Genomic DNA, 13,113 nt, shown 5'->3' with positions numbered 1-13,113 from the left:
AAGGTTACCGAACAGCCGCTGCATATCTGGATCGTCGTATCGGGCGCTGCCGTTGGCCTCCGTGATTGCATGACTATGTCGCTGGGAATGGCTTCTGGATGATCGCACCACGCAACCACACGAAGGGCAGTGAGGTCTGCCTGCTCCACCAAGACGGTATCGTCTTCAAACCACTCGACCCAACAACAGTGGTCGAGGAGGCGCTACGTGGTGGTGACGGACCAATTGTTGGGGAGGGGGGGGGGGGGGAGGCCGCTGAGGGAGACAACAACGCGGTAGCCCAGCATGGAGTTGGATGCATAGGCCTCTCTCCCTTCAATTGCTTATATCAGGATGAAGCACGTGCTAGCTACTTCAATTTAGCATCGGACTTCATTTAAGTCTCAAGCAATTATAAGTATACATCGTGTGCATTTTCTTCCACATTTTTTCCGTTTCTGATTGTCATGATATCTTTCTAATTGCAGTCCGGTCCAGATCCAGTGTTCAGCCAAGTATAGAATAACTTGACACTGAGTCAAACAATGGCTATATTATGTTCCAATGTCTTTTTTAGTTTCCAATTGTAATGTTCATCCATGGTCATAATCCCAAACAAATGTACAAATATTGAAGCTGGTTCAACTAGTTGAGATGTTCATATTTTGACATTCTGTTTTCTTCTCTATTCTGATATATACCAAAGAAGGCAGCTTTGGTTAGATGAGGTCCATACATGATAGTATATTTGGTTTTTTTGTTATTGATATCTTAATTGCCATCTCACTATAATTGGTTTAAAGCACATGAATGAAAAGAATACCAGTTATAGTTCCACGTTTCAACAGCATGAAAATTGGAGGCATGGCACAAGAAAATCGTTACTTCAATATGTGGTTTTGTTCATTGTCTTTGTAAACCAATTAGCTAAATATCAGTGATCGTTTTGTTTCGTGAACACAATATCATCGGTTGATACGTATGGTTAATTTGTATATGGCCTCAATATAATAATAGATATGACAAGATCTTTGTATTGTCATCATCAGTAGTTCTGCCTGAAATATGTTGAACTTATTTGCTGGCTGGCGGTCGTTCTCTTGGTGAGATGAGATAGTGCAATCATCGTTTAATTCGTATACGACACTTGCATGGAAGCGAGAAGTATACAGTTGCATGGGCGGCATGCCGTACATATTTACGATGAATAAGCTAGCCATCTGATCCAAGGATGCTGTGGTTGATAGAAGTTTATGCATCTATAAAATACGACCTGATAATTCTGCACTATTTGTAGTACACCATGCTAATTATAGGATGAATTCCATCTATACCATAAAAAAATATTTTTTTCCCTCTATGTCATATAGAACATATCTAGTTTGTTCTTTTGAAATCGGCGTGACAAATTCGCTCCGGAAGAACACCGGCCACGGATGGAACGTCTTCATCGCGATGCCTGCTGCTGCTCTGCTCTGCTGGGGTTTTTATGGGCCTAGGTACGGGCTTCGATGGGCCTGGACAGCTGTATGCAGGCCCATCTCATGAATTCCGTTTTCTTTTCTTTTTTTGCTCGATCATCGCATGGCATCCTTGGAGGGTGAAGACTGAAGAGTCGACTTGAGTTGGGGCTCTTCTACTTCTTCCTTCCTTCCTTCCTTTCCCAGCACAGCACAGCACAGCAGACTCAAATGCCGACGCCGCACCCTGAGGAGAGCTAGGGTTAGTCGAGATCTCCCGCTCGCCCACCGCCAGATGCCGCTCCGGGACCCTGGCCTGCCTTCCAAGCGGGTTACCAGCGCCCGCCGCTATGCGGGGGCGCCGGTGGCCGCCCTGCCGCCGCTGCGATCGGTCTCCGCCGCCTCATCAATATCCACCGCCTCCGCCCGCAAGCCACCCGAGTCGCTCCGCCGGGCAGTCGCTGACTGCCTCTCGCCGCCCGCGCCGCACAGCCACGGCCCAGCTGCCTCTGCCGCCGCCCAAGCGTCCCGAACCCTCCGGGTCAGTGCACCCTAACTCTCGGTTTCGCTTCTGTGTCTTCACTATGTATGTATTCGGTATTCCTAACATATATATTTTTAAGCTCGTGCTTGCTGAGCTACATTGGGCAATTAATTGCTGGGTAGCTTGCTTCTTAATCAAATTGTGATTAGGTTTGGTAATGCTTAAACACAAGTAGCAAACTATTTCATTTGACCTCACATGCTAGAGCTATAGCTTGTTGTTACTACATGGTTCCACACTCTTTTTTTTTTTTCATTTGTGTGGAAAGAAAGTTGAGCTACCAAACCACTTAATTATGTTGAGCCAGCCGTTGCCCTTTGTCCATAAATTCGACTTGAGTGTTGAACGTGAATGCTAAGTTCTCTGTACATGCAGTGTGCAAACTATTCTTTTATCCAGACGATGGTTGCATGCTGTTGGTTTTTTGTTATTTGTTCTCCTGTTTTTGGTATATCTTTCATGATCCGATGACTGCCCACCATGTCTAGCTTCTCTGATTTACGTCTTACTGCTGCTAGTGATGTCAGTGTTGGTTGCACGAAAAGTTATCTAATAAAGCAGGATTCTTTTAGTTTTTGTTATGACCTCAAGCACTTTATATTTATGCCATTTCTCAACGGAGGTGATTATATTCTGGCAGGATTATATAGCCAACCCATCAACCATTGACATGGTTTATAATGTCCTCATTGACCACGCGCTTGCAGAAAGCGATCGGAGGTATGATTTCAGCTTTGACATTTCAATGTGTTTGTCATTCTTCTGGATTGCTATTCTTTCTTTGCACACCAAAAGGGGAAAAAGAGCTTTTGATGTTTCTGCATAGTGGCCTTATGTAGAATATATCTATCTCAGCTATCATAATTTACATATCTAGTTCCTCAACGGCATACATAAATTAAATAAGTAGGAGCAAAAAACAGAAATACTCCACTGTTTCACTTGGTTCATTTTTCGTCTTGGGATGCATCTTTATAGGGCATTCAAAACTGAACGTCATAATTTTACTCCTTTTCCTAATTTGGACAATCTTTTGAATCAGCCCAGCAGTTGTCCTGAGATGTGTGGCATTGTTAAAGAGATATCTTATCCGGTAAGTTGATTGTGATTTGTCCCTTATTTTAGTTCGTGAAATTTGTTTGCACTTACAATATTGAACTTTTATCTTCAGGTATATTCCAAGGGTGCAAACTCTGCGTCAAATCGATCTCTTTTGTGCAAATACGATTGCCAAATGCGAACCAATGGCAAATCACAGAGCAGCATCGGTTGGCCAGAATTATGCAGCAGCAGCAGCAGCTGCTGCACCAAATTCCTCTCCACTTGCCCCACCAATATCCAACTTTGCTTCAGCATCTCTTGTGAAGTCTTTAAACTATGTTCGCTCATTGGTCGCGAGGCATATTCCAAAGTTGTTGTTCCAACCAGCAGTCCAATCTGTTGCATCCAAGCAATCACTTCCTTCGCTTTCATCGTTTTTGAATAGGTCCTTAGTTTCTCAGTTAACTCCAGAAGTTATTAGCAACAGAGAACATCTTGAATCAAAGGAATGCCATAGTTCATCTGATTTAATATCATCATCAAGTGAAAAAGTTGATGGGGTTGAGCCTGGAGATGATAGCAAATATATATCCTTTGACATTTTAAATTGGCGATGGCATGTGTATGGCGAACAGCAAGCATCAACATCTGCCAAAGAAAGGTACATATCTTCTGGCTTCTTGTTTTTCTCTTCCTATTCCTTTTGGTTTATTGTTTTTATATCTAATTTTGTCTTGCGAACACTAACTTTTTTTGTTTCCTATACCACCAGCAACGATTTTGTGGGTCTTCAAGATTTTCATACGCATGGTTTTCTTGAAGTTGGTGCTGCAGCTCTTCTAGTTGGGGATATGGAGGCGAAAATTAATGACCAACAATGGAAATACTCTGTTATCCAGGAATTTCCAGATATTGATTTGCTGCAACCTTCAACATCTACAGGAAGTACTTTTGCATCATCACAGAGTCATTTAAAAGCAATAACTGCCTCAAAACGCATGAAGTCAGGCCCAAATCAAGTTTGGTATGCCCTATTCTTTATTTGTGCCATTGTTGTGGTTAATAGTTTATCTTTCCTTTCGTGCTTCATTTTTAGTATATTGCACTGTACACAATTGCGCTTCTTCACTATAATCTTTTTGGAAAAGGGATATTAGGATCCAAATCCTTAGGATGTACTGATGTAGCACAAATTTCAACTAAACCCTGGAAATTCCCGGAGCAATCCGCCTCGTCCAAACATTCCCTTAGTGTGCAGGATATTTCTACTTGTGATCTTGATCAAATTAATTTTTTGAGAATAGTTTTCTGCATCTGTGCTATCGATTCCAGAAGCATGGGCTGAGTGTTTTCTATGTGAAACTAATGGTCATTGATACTTCATATTAGAAGATTCTTGCTTCCTGTATAAAGTAGGTTGTTTAGCATAATGTTTGTAATTATTTGCAGAATTTTCTTAAATTAAATAAATTGATAACGAATCAAAATAAACTATTGTTTGGAATCATCTGTCTTATTTTTGTAGGATGAACATACCAGCAAACACCTTCCAGCCTCGAGCACGTCCCCTTTTCCAGTATAGACATTACAGGTAAGTTTTTCCTGTTTCATTGCATATGGTCTTGCATACCCATTTTCATAGGAATATCTATATTGAGATGTAAATGCACATATCAGTGTCAGTGTTGCATTCTAGGATTTAGGGTAATTTACAGCTGAACATGTTATGACAGTTATATCCTTGATGTAGAGAAACAAGAAAATAATAGCTGCCACAGGCACTTTAAATCATATAGTGCTCTTGTACGTGCTTCAGTTTAAATTTCATGTATTTTTACGGATGTGTTGCAGTCATGTCTAAAAGTGTACTCCCTCCGGTCATAAATACACGTCGTTTTGGAAAAGGTTCGGTCAAACGGTTAAAACTTTGACTAAGAATAGTTTTCAAAATATTTAGTTTGAAAACCTTAAAATCATATGTGTAGATCTGTCTTGAAAAATGCTTTCATAATATCACAAATTCAATGGATTTTATAAATATATTCTAATAAAAATAGTGGTCAAAGCTATGCATTGGAGACCTTGTCTTATCCAAAACAACATGTATTTATGACCGGAGGGAGTATTTGTATGCATCTCTTGCTCATTATGTTACCTTCTTTCACTAGTGAGCAGCAACCCTTAAGATTGAATCCTGCTGAAATTTCTGAAGTCATAGCTGAAGTTTGTTCAGAAACAACTTCAAATGCAAATCAGTCTGTTGCTCCATCGAGATTGACCACCCAGAGTCGGCAACCTTCAGCGGATGTGGCATTCAGTGTCCTTATCAAACTTGTCATCGACATGTACAATCTTATGCCTGTATTTTCTTGTCATTTATTCTCCAATTGAAACATTGGCAAATGCTCTTGATATTTTGTTTAACTACACTGGAATTGTGGTTATGTTGTCTTTTTCAGTTAGTTTTACTGCTAACATCATGGCCTGATGCTCTTAGCGAAGGCTGTATTTTGATTTTTGAGTATAAATCTAACTTCAAAGTTGATTATTTTTTGTGATCTGAATTGTTCTCACATGAATGTACCTTTGATCTGCCACATTATCATCGTTGATCTGAATAGCATATTGTTCTTCTGTATTTTCGTGTATAAGCATGTCTCTGTTTTTATTATGTAGAACTCTCAGCAGTCTCGACTCTTTTGCTTGCACGTTTTTAAATGCAGATATAGGTTGATCCTCACATAGTAAGGAGTTATCTATTATTCTATTTACACTGTTGCCCTTGTTAAAATTGGTGGTTCAAGTGATTAGTTACATAGTACTAGGATGCATGCGTAAACAACAAACTATGGTAATTTTGGAAGACATAAAAATCTTATCCCAAAATTGTAGACCTACATTTGAAAAGGATCACTTGGAAGTGTGACCTCATGATTGCATGGATAATCCTGTGGAAGTTTCTTAAGCTATCTTTTCCCCTAATCCATGCATGATATCCAACTTACAATGAACTAAAGTTGAACACACAAATTTTAATGTATTGTTGTTGTTAAGAGAAGTCCAGCATCATTCTTAACATTAAGTGTGTCACTTGTCATCTGCTTCAGAAGATAGACAACATTGATCCGTCTGGGTAACCATGACAACTTTTACAGTCAAAGTGGTTGAGACAGCTGTTAGCCTGTCACATGATGCTTTTTTTTATGTATCATACGGTGTGAAGCTTTCTCAGGGGTTTTCCTTTCTTCTATCCAGGTATATGATGGACTCCAAGACTGCTGCTCCTCTGACACTTTATATGCTTGAGGTGTTATACTTTGCATGATGGTATCGCAACAAAGTAACTTTCAGTTAATTTTCTCACATTTTATTAACTTTTCAGGGTATGTTGAGCTCTCAAAAATCATCTGCCAGAACAAAAGCTCTTGATTTGATCCTAAACCTAGGGGTCCATGCACACCTGCTAGAGCCTATGGCAGTTGAAGATGCAGCACTTATAGATAAAAATGAAACTGTAAACCATTCTTATCTGAGCAACAAATACGGATCACGTATAGATGAACCGAGGGCAACAATACCTGAAGAAGAGCAGAAGATCAGTCCTGCTATTGATCAGTTTGAGTCATGGGTATTGAAAATACTTTACGAGGTTCTCCTTCTCCTAGTCCAGGTGATTGTTATTTTTAGAACATTAATTTCTAGGATTCATTTTGTTAGTTACAGGGGATCCTCTAAATCCCAAGGGGATGGTAGCTGTCAGTAAACCATTGTTCATTATTGCTTTCAGAACCCCCCTCCAACCCCCCTCTTAAAAAGAACAGGGGTCATATTTATGAATTTGTTTCGTTCTTTTAAACTCTGGTTGCATATGTTCACACTACTGTGTAAATGTAACCTGCCAATTTCCCCTAACGTTTTTTCTTTGGAAATTAATTAAAGTATATCGATTATTTTAGTCCTAGAACATAATATTAATACTGAATTAATCAATTTATTACACATTGTCTTTTTGTTTCTTGGTTACCTGATACTTGTGATTGTTTTCATTGATCTTCTTGCTTTTATAGATGGAGGAACGGCAGGAGATTGTTTGGGCATCATCTTTGAGTTGTCTATTTTACTTTGTTTGTGATGGAGGGAAAATTATCAGAAGCAGATTGGGAGGTCTGGACATAAGGGTAAAAATATATCTTCATGTTCTTTTCTGATGTGTTTCGATTCCGTTTTGCAGCATGTCTTAATCCTGATTTCCACAGACTTTGGAATATGTGTAATACGAAAAATATTGAAATGCTGGAGACTGTGCTGTTTAATATTGGAGATGTAGTTGACATCGTACCCATATTATGTTCCATTGCTGCTAGGCGTGATATGATTCTACATGCATTGTAAATTTCTGTTTACTGGTAGTTCACAACAATCAATTCTGGCAAATGACAACGCCAACTATCAACACAACAAGTTTCGGGCTTATTGACTTATTGCTATTTTTTTTTTGTCTTTTTGAGATATGGCTATAATGTTATTCCGCCACAAGATTTTTTTCCCTAGTAGGCTGTGCAATGCACTTTCTAATTTTTATGATGTATGTAGTCAGGCCTTTTAAATGTATTTGAGATACGTTTAACCTTTGACCTTCAGCAGTTTGGCTGAAAATGTAGAGTATATACTGTTAATTAGGTTCTGTAAGTGATGTTATTTTATGCCGACAGTGCACCGCAAATCACTAATGCTTTTTAAAAAATCCTGGACAGGTTGTTAAGACTCTTCTTGAGATTAGTGTGGAGCACTCATGGGCGAAAGTAGTGCACAGCAAGCTCATTTGCTTGCTGACAAATATGATGTACCAAGTATCAGATGTAACTCAAAATGGTATTCTTGAAACACATTTCATTCCTGAGCGGATAGATCTTCTTGGTGGAATTGACTATATCTGTCTTGAGGTTGGTCTTACTCGTTCTTATCTTTAGTTGACATCTGGCCTTTCTATTTATTGACTGTAGTGTTTTAATACCCCGGTTGTGCTTAGTACAAGCAAAAAAGAAACGAAAAGGTGTTTTAGCAAGTCAAAGCATGTCCATAGGAATAGATTTATTGGTCCTAACGTTTCATTGATCATCCTTCCAGTTGACTAAGAAAGCCTTTTAGTGCCAACCTTGGCTTGTAGCTATGTAGGCTATTTCCGTTCAAACTGTTGTTGCTTTCCTTCCTACTTAAGATTGAATGTCCTATATATCATGCTCAATAAAATATACATGTTTTGGTAGAGAACTTCACCTGATCTATGTTCCACCTGCAGCTATCCAGATTATTTACCTTGCGCTCTCAGAAGAGTGCTTTCTCGGGGCATAGATATGAAAATTTTGTGGAATAGAAAATTCACTTTCTATTGCCCCCACATGGTTGGGTAATAACCAATGTGAAATTGTATATTTGACAGCTCTGAAAGATTGGTCGTCTGTAGTTTTCTGTCTTCTGGGACCAAACTTTGGTGAATCGTAATGTGGTAGCCAATTGTCAGTTCTATTTCAACCATCCATTATGAGATAACAGATTGCCGTGCTAGCCAACTGTCAGTATTTTGAAACCTCCATCTATCATGAGGTAGCAGGTTGCCGTTATAATGCAATACCAGTTCAGTTCAGTTTTCCTTCCTAATCATCATGATGACATTGTTCTGACTTCATTGGAGGTTTCTGGTTAAGATACTTATCATTGTGTCATCTTTTATGCATAATTATTAATAAAATAATGGTTTTATGTCTATCACCTTTACAGTATTCACAAGCCAACTCCAGGGAAGAGAAGCGGGATTTATTTTTTGTTATTTTTGACTACGTAGTGCATCAAATAAATGAAGCATGCTTGGCTGGTGGTATTTCAACGTATACTTATGATGACGCCCAACCCCTTGCTTCCCTTCTTGCTTTTGCTGATGCTCCAGAAGCCTTTTATATATCTGTGAAGCATGGCGTTGAAGGTGTGGGGGACATGCTGAGACAAGCTATATCAGCGGCATTATCGCAGTCTGCAGAATACGAGCAATTAAATGTGGTATTATGTGTTTGAATTATATGCTACTAATGTTATATGTTTGTAGATTAAGATACTGATATATGTTGAACGAGTGTTTGTTTTGGATTTTTTTCCTCCAATAAGTAAGGCTCTTTGCTTACATGAAGCTCAGAGTAGACAATCAGGGATTAGTTAATACAACTGTATAACCTTTGTTGAGTAGCTAGCTCTTTTTTGTCACTGATAGAAGTGCAAGTACAACATTATATCTCAATATAGCATAATGAATAAGCTATATGCACAACCATAATGACTTCTTTAATCAACTGTCTAATCTGGTGTCGCAATTGATGGCTCACACAAACTCACATAAAATCTGCAAATCTGCCATTAAAAGTTGAAGATTACTCATTTGTTTTCTTAATTACTGTATAGATCACACAAGATGCCACTATATGTATTACATTTTTTCTATTCACTTAATGAAATACATGTTTTTTGTGTAGTAGGGACTAGGGAGAGGGTGGATGAACTGGAATCTGCGCAGAATTTGATTTTTAAATACCATTTTTGTGCTAGTTCTGATAAAAACTTAAATATATGTAGCTTCTGGACAAAGTTATCAGGAAACTTGATGGGGCTGTCAGCACATTTTCCAGGATTGACAATGAGTTTTCTTATATGATCCAAGTTACAAAACCATGCAAGTGCTTTAACAGCATTAAAGATGGATGTGGAGATGCTGATGTTGCACTTAGAGCCAGGCTTTGCTGGGCTACTTTGCACTCACTTCTTCACTCACAGATTTCATCATATAGGCATCATGGATATATTTGGTTGGTTGAATTGCTCCTGTCGGAAATTAGTGAAGAAGCTGATGGTTCTATATGGTTTAAAATCCAAAAGCTTCAAGAGGAAATTGAAGTTACCGGAAGCCAAGACTTGTCTTATTCAGAAGTTTCTCTGCCCGTTTGTCTGCTTTGTGGGCTTCTGAAATCAAAACACAACTTCATTAGATGGGGATTTCTATATGTGTTGGATAAATTTCTGATGCGCTGCAAATTATTATTGGATGACAGTGACATGCAAGAGCACACAGTTGCTGATCATAAGAAAAACCGTCTGGATAAAGCATTCGCAGTTATAGATATTATGAATAGTGCTTTGTTACTTGTTGTTCAAAACAATGAGACAGACCATATTAACATCTTAAAGGTATTATTTTCTTCATTTCCTTCAGTTGTGAGTGAACGCATTTGGCACATGTGCTACAAGTCTGCATCTTTTGCGTATGGAAATAGTTGCCCTATTATCATACTGTTAAAAGTACGCAAAAGGAAAATATGTGGCATCAGCTCCATTTTTGAAAGAAATAAAATCATATTGTTTCTTGATTATTTGAGTGTTCCTTCTTACCGATCCCTGCTTGTAAAGTTGGACTTGGAGTTGCTCAAGGTATCAGTCACTTCTGTTACCAGTAATGTTTGTGGCCCTTTTCTGCCAGGCTAGCTTGTAATGGTGTGAACCAGTTCCTGACTGGACATTCATTCTTTGTTTTTGGCCTTTTCTGTAATGTGGTAGACATATTTACTCATTGGTGGAACTAACCTTCTTGGACTTCAAATTTCTGATAAGGCTTCATTACCATTAGATCTATTCCTGATTTGGAATTAGAATATTTTCTGTGGAGTCCATCAAACTGCTTAAAGTTGGTCCATTACCATTAGATCTCCTGTGGAATGATATGTCTAAGCTGAATATTAATATTCTTGAATGGATTATCTGTTATTTGCAGATGTGTGACATGCTATTCTCTCAATTATGCCTGAGAATTCCGTCCACAAATGTGATGCATCTAGGCAGCCTTCAAACCCTTGGTCAACTTTTTGGTTGTACAACCAAGAACATTGAGAGTCATTTGGAAACCCTTGCATCTCACCAAAATGTAGGAAACAGGAATCTTTGCCGGAGTGGTATGTTGCAAGAGTACAGCATAAATCAATCTGCTCAATCCACTTTACTATGTGAAGCATCAGTGGCTGCATTACTTCTGAGAGGTCTTGCAATAGCTCCCATGCAGCTTGTAGCCCGTGTACCAACTTCTTTGTTTTTCTGGCCATTGATACAACTTGAAGGGGCAGCCAGTGATGATATTGCATTAGGTATTGCTGTTGGTAGCACAGGAAGAGGCAATCTTCCTGGTGCTACATCAGATATTCGCGCAGCACTCCTACTACTTTTGCTTGGTAAATGCACAGCTGATCAGGAAGCACTTAAGGAAGTAGAAGGCAACGAATTCTTCAGGTATTTTCTTTTTTTCTGCTCTGCATTGTTTTAGTAGGTTAAGTTTTCATGTGTATCTAATGCTTGATATCCGTCCATTCGATGCCATCAGGGGGCTTCTGGATGATACAGACTCAAGAGTGGCATATTATTCTGCTGCTTTTCTTTTGAAGGTATGGCTGAAACAATTATTGATTGATTGCTGATAGTTCTATTCCACTTTGTCCTAATAAAATTTGTATGAACAGAGAATGATGACAGAGGAACCAGAGATCTACCAGCGGATGCTTCAAAGCCTCATCTCAAAAGCTCAACAGGTTGAGGCTCTTTTCCTATCTTATTTTGTGGGGGGTGAAATATGAAATAGTTACAAGAATATTGCTCATATGCATCCGTTATCAGGATTAGCTCCTGCTGACATGTCCAGGCACTTCAAACCTCTTGGGAAATTTAATTCTATGCATTTCTTATTGCTAAATTAAGATGGTGCTGACATGTTATTTGTGTTGTGGCCAGTGTAACAATGAAAAGCTTTTGGAGAACCCATACCTTCAAATGCGTGGGATATTGCAGTTATCTAATGATCTAGGAGTCCAATAATTAGTCCGAGATGGCATTTTTATGGATAAAGCTCAGTTAGAATCAGTCTTTCAACTGTGTTTATTGCAGAAGAATCTGAAGCTGCATTCCTGTGCTCTAAATTAAGAAAAGGTGTGTGCTCCTCTACTAATTCACTGCTATCATCACAATCTGTTTTCACCTTTTTATTCTAGAGTTTTACTACTTGACATAGGGTACTAATTTCTTCTTTGATAACTTTACAGATGCTACATGAATCATGTAAATTACTGCTTTGGCCGGATGCATGTACATGCCTCTGAATTTCTTGATTCTTTATTAGATTTGATTAATATCTTTCTGGGAGAGTCACTGTCATTCGCAAGACAAGTTGGAGATCATCCCATTTCGACCGAGATGGTGTTCATAAATGCGACTCCCTACAATTTTGTAATGCTGCAGCATTCAGGTCGAGCCAGCGCAACTTTTTTGTGAGGCATGCTCGGTTGAATAGTAGTATGTATGTGTGTTTTTCGTTTCCATGGTAAGTAACCAAGGGCTAGATGTTTGTATGATAGTGCAACCGCTATTCGGAAGTAGAAAAACTGATCCCTCCCAGATATCATTTGCAGTGAACCTGCTGACAACGTTTTCAGATTTGTAGATTTGTATTGGGAGGTTACGATGTAAATGCGTAGGATGAAAGCTAACAGTTTTGCTTATGCTAATTTGGAATGTACCGCTCTGTAATAAGATGGCGCTACTGTAACTAACAACAACTATTGTTTACGATGTGTAGTGGTGCTGATGTAAACTCGGATGAGAATGATCAATGGAGACGCTCGCTTTTTGTTACTGTTGTACTGCATTCGAATAGTAAAAAATGAATGGTTGTCATAGTAACTGCCAAGCTTGGATGATTTCTGGCATGGTCGGTCAATCGATGACATTCTCCTTGAGACTGATCCTCGCTGCAAATTGTGCTCCCTTTTGTGATATACCGTTATCCATTGGGTTCAAGTTTGGACGGCATCCTGGTTGTGTATAAGAAACTAGGACTAGGAGGTTCAAAATGAGTACAAGTCCAGCCACAGAAATGCAGGAAAAAATATACAGAAGTGCAACGACACAAAGGTTTTGAAGGACCGTCAGTGGCTCGTTATGGTAAAATGGTGGTAATATCCATCTCCCGACGCGTACCTTCAACTATCAGCACGATGACATTTGATACCT

At 39.0% G+C, this 13,113-nt stretch overlaps 1 protein-coding gene across 3 annotated transcripts; it reads left to right on the top strand.

The window, feature by feature from the left end:
- Positions 1-1,600: 1,600 nt before the first annotated feature.
- LOC133909697 (uncharacterized) lies at positions 1,601-12,727 on the top strand. Of its 3 annotated transcripts, none has more exons than XM_062352238.1 (18): positions 1,601-1,980; positions 2,624-2,703; positions 3,026-3,076; positions 3,155-3,685; positions 3,797-4,048; positions 4,550-4,615; positions 5,193-5,369; positions 6,280-6,331; positions 6,407-6,694; positions 7,092-7,202; positions 7,779-7,967; positions 8,803-9,075; positions 9,646-10,254; positions 10,835-11,343; positions 11,435-11,495; positions 11,571-11,639; positions 11,839-12,033; positions 12,147-12,727. In XM_062352238.1, the coding sequence occupies exons 1-17, from the start codon at positions 1,735-1,737 to the stop codon at positions 11,920-11,922; spliced, it is 3,648 nt and encodes a 1,215-aa protein (XP_062208222.1). In that variant the 5' UTR covers positions 1,601-1,734; the 3' UTR covers positions 11,923-12,033; positions 12,147-12,727. The 3 variants fall into 3 exon arrangements, with proteins under 3 accessions (XP_062208222.1, XP_062208221.1, XP_062208223.1); XM_062352237.1 differs by having other exon boundaries at positions 8,803-9,078; XM_062352239.1 differs by having other exon boundaries at positions 1,839-1,980; positions 3,031-3,076; positions 8,803-9,078.
- The last annotated feature ends 386 nt before the right edge of the window (positions 12,728-13,113 follow it).

The sequence above is a fragment of the Phragmites australis genome, chromosome 2 (assembly GCF_958298935.1).
Source record: "Phragmites australis chromosome 2, lpPhrAust1.1, whole genome shotgun sequence".
Lineage (NCBI taxonomy): Eukaryota > Viridiplantae > Streptophyta > Magnoliopsida > Poales > Poaceae > Phragmites > Phragmites australis.
This window is presented reverse-complemented; position numbering and strand designations above follow the sequence as displayed.

Bases quoted from the DNA above. Each gene is read 5' to 3' on its own strand.
- LOC133909697 (XM_062352237.1), top strand. From the start codon at position 1,735: ATGCCGCTCCGGGACCCTGGCCTGCCTTCCAAGCGGGTTACCAGCGCC. The intron at 1,981-2,623 runs GTCAGTGCACCC...ATATTCTGGCAG, and splicing joins AAGCGTCCCGAACCCTCCGG to GATTATATAGCCAACCCATC. The intron at 10,255-10,834 runs GTATTATTTTCT...TGTTATTTGCAG, and splicing joins ACCATATTAACATCTTAAAG to ATGTGTGACATGCTATTCTC.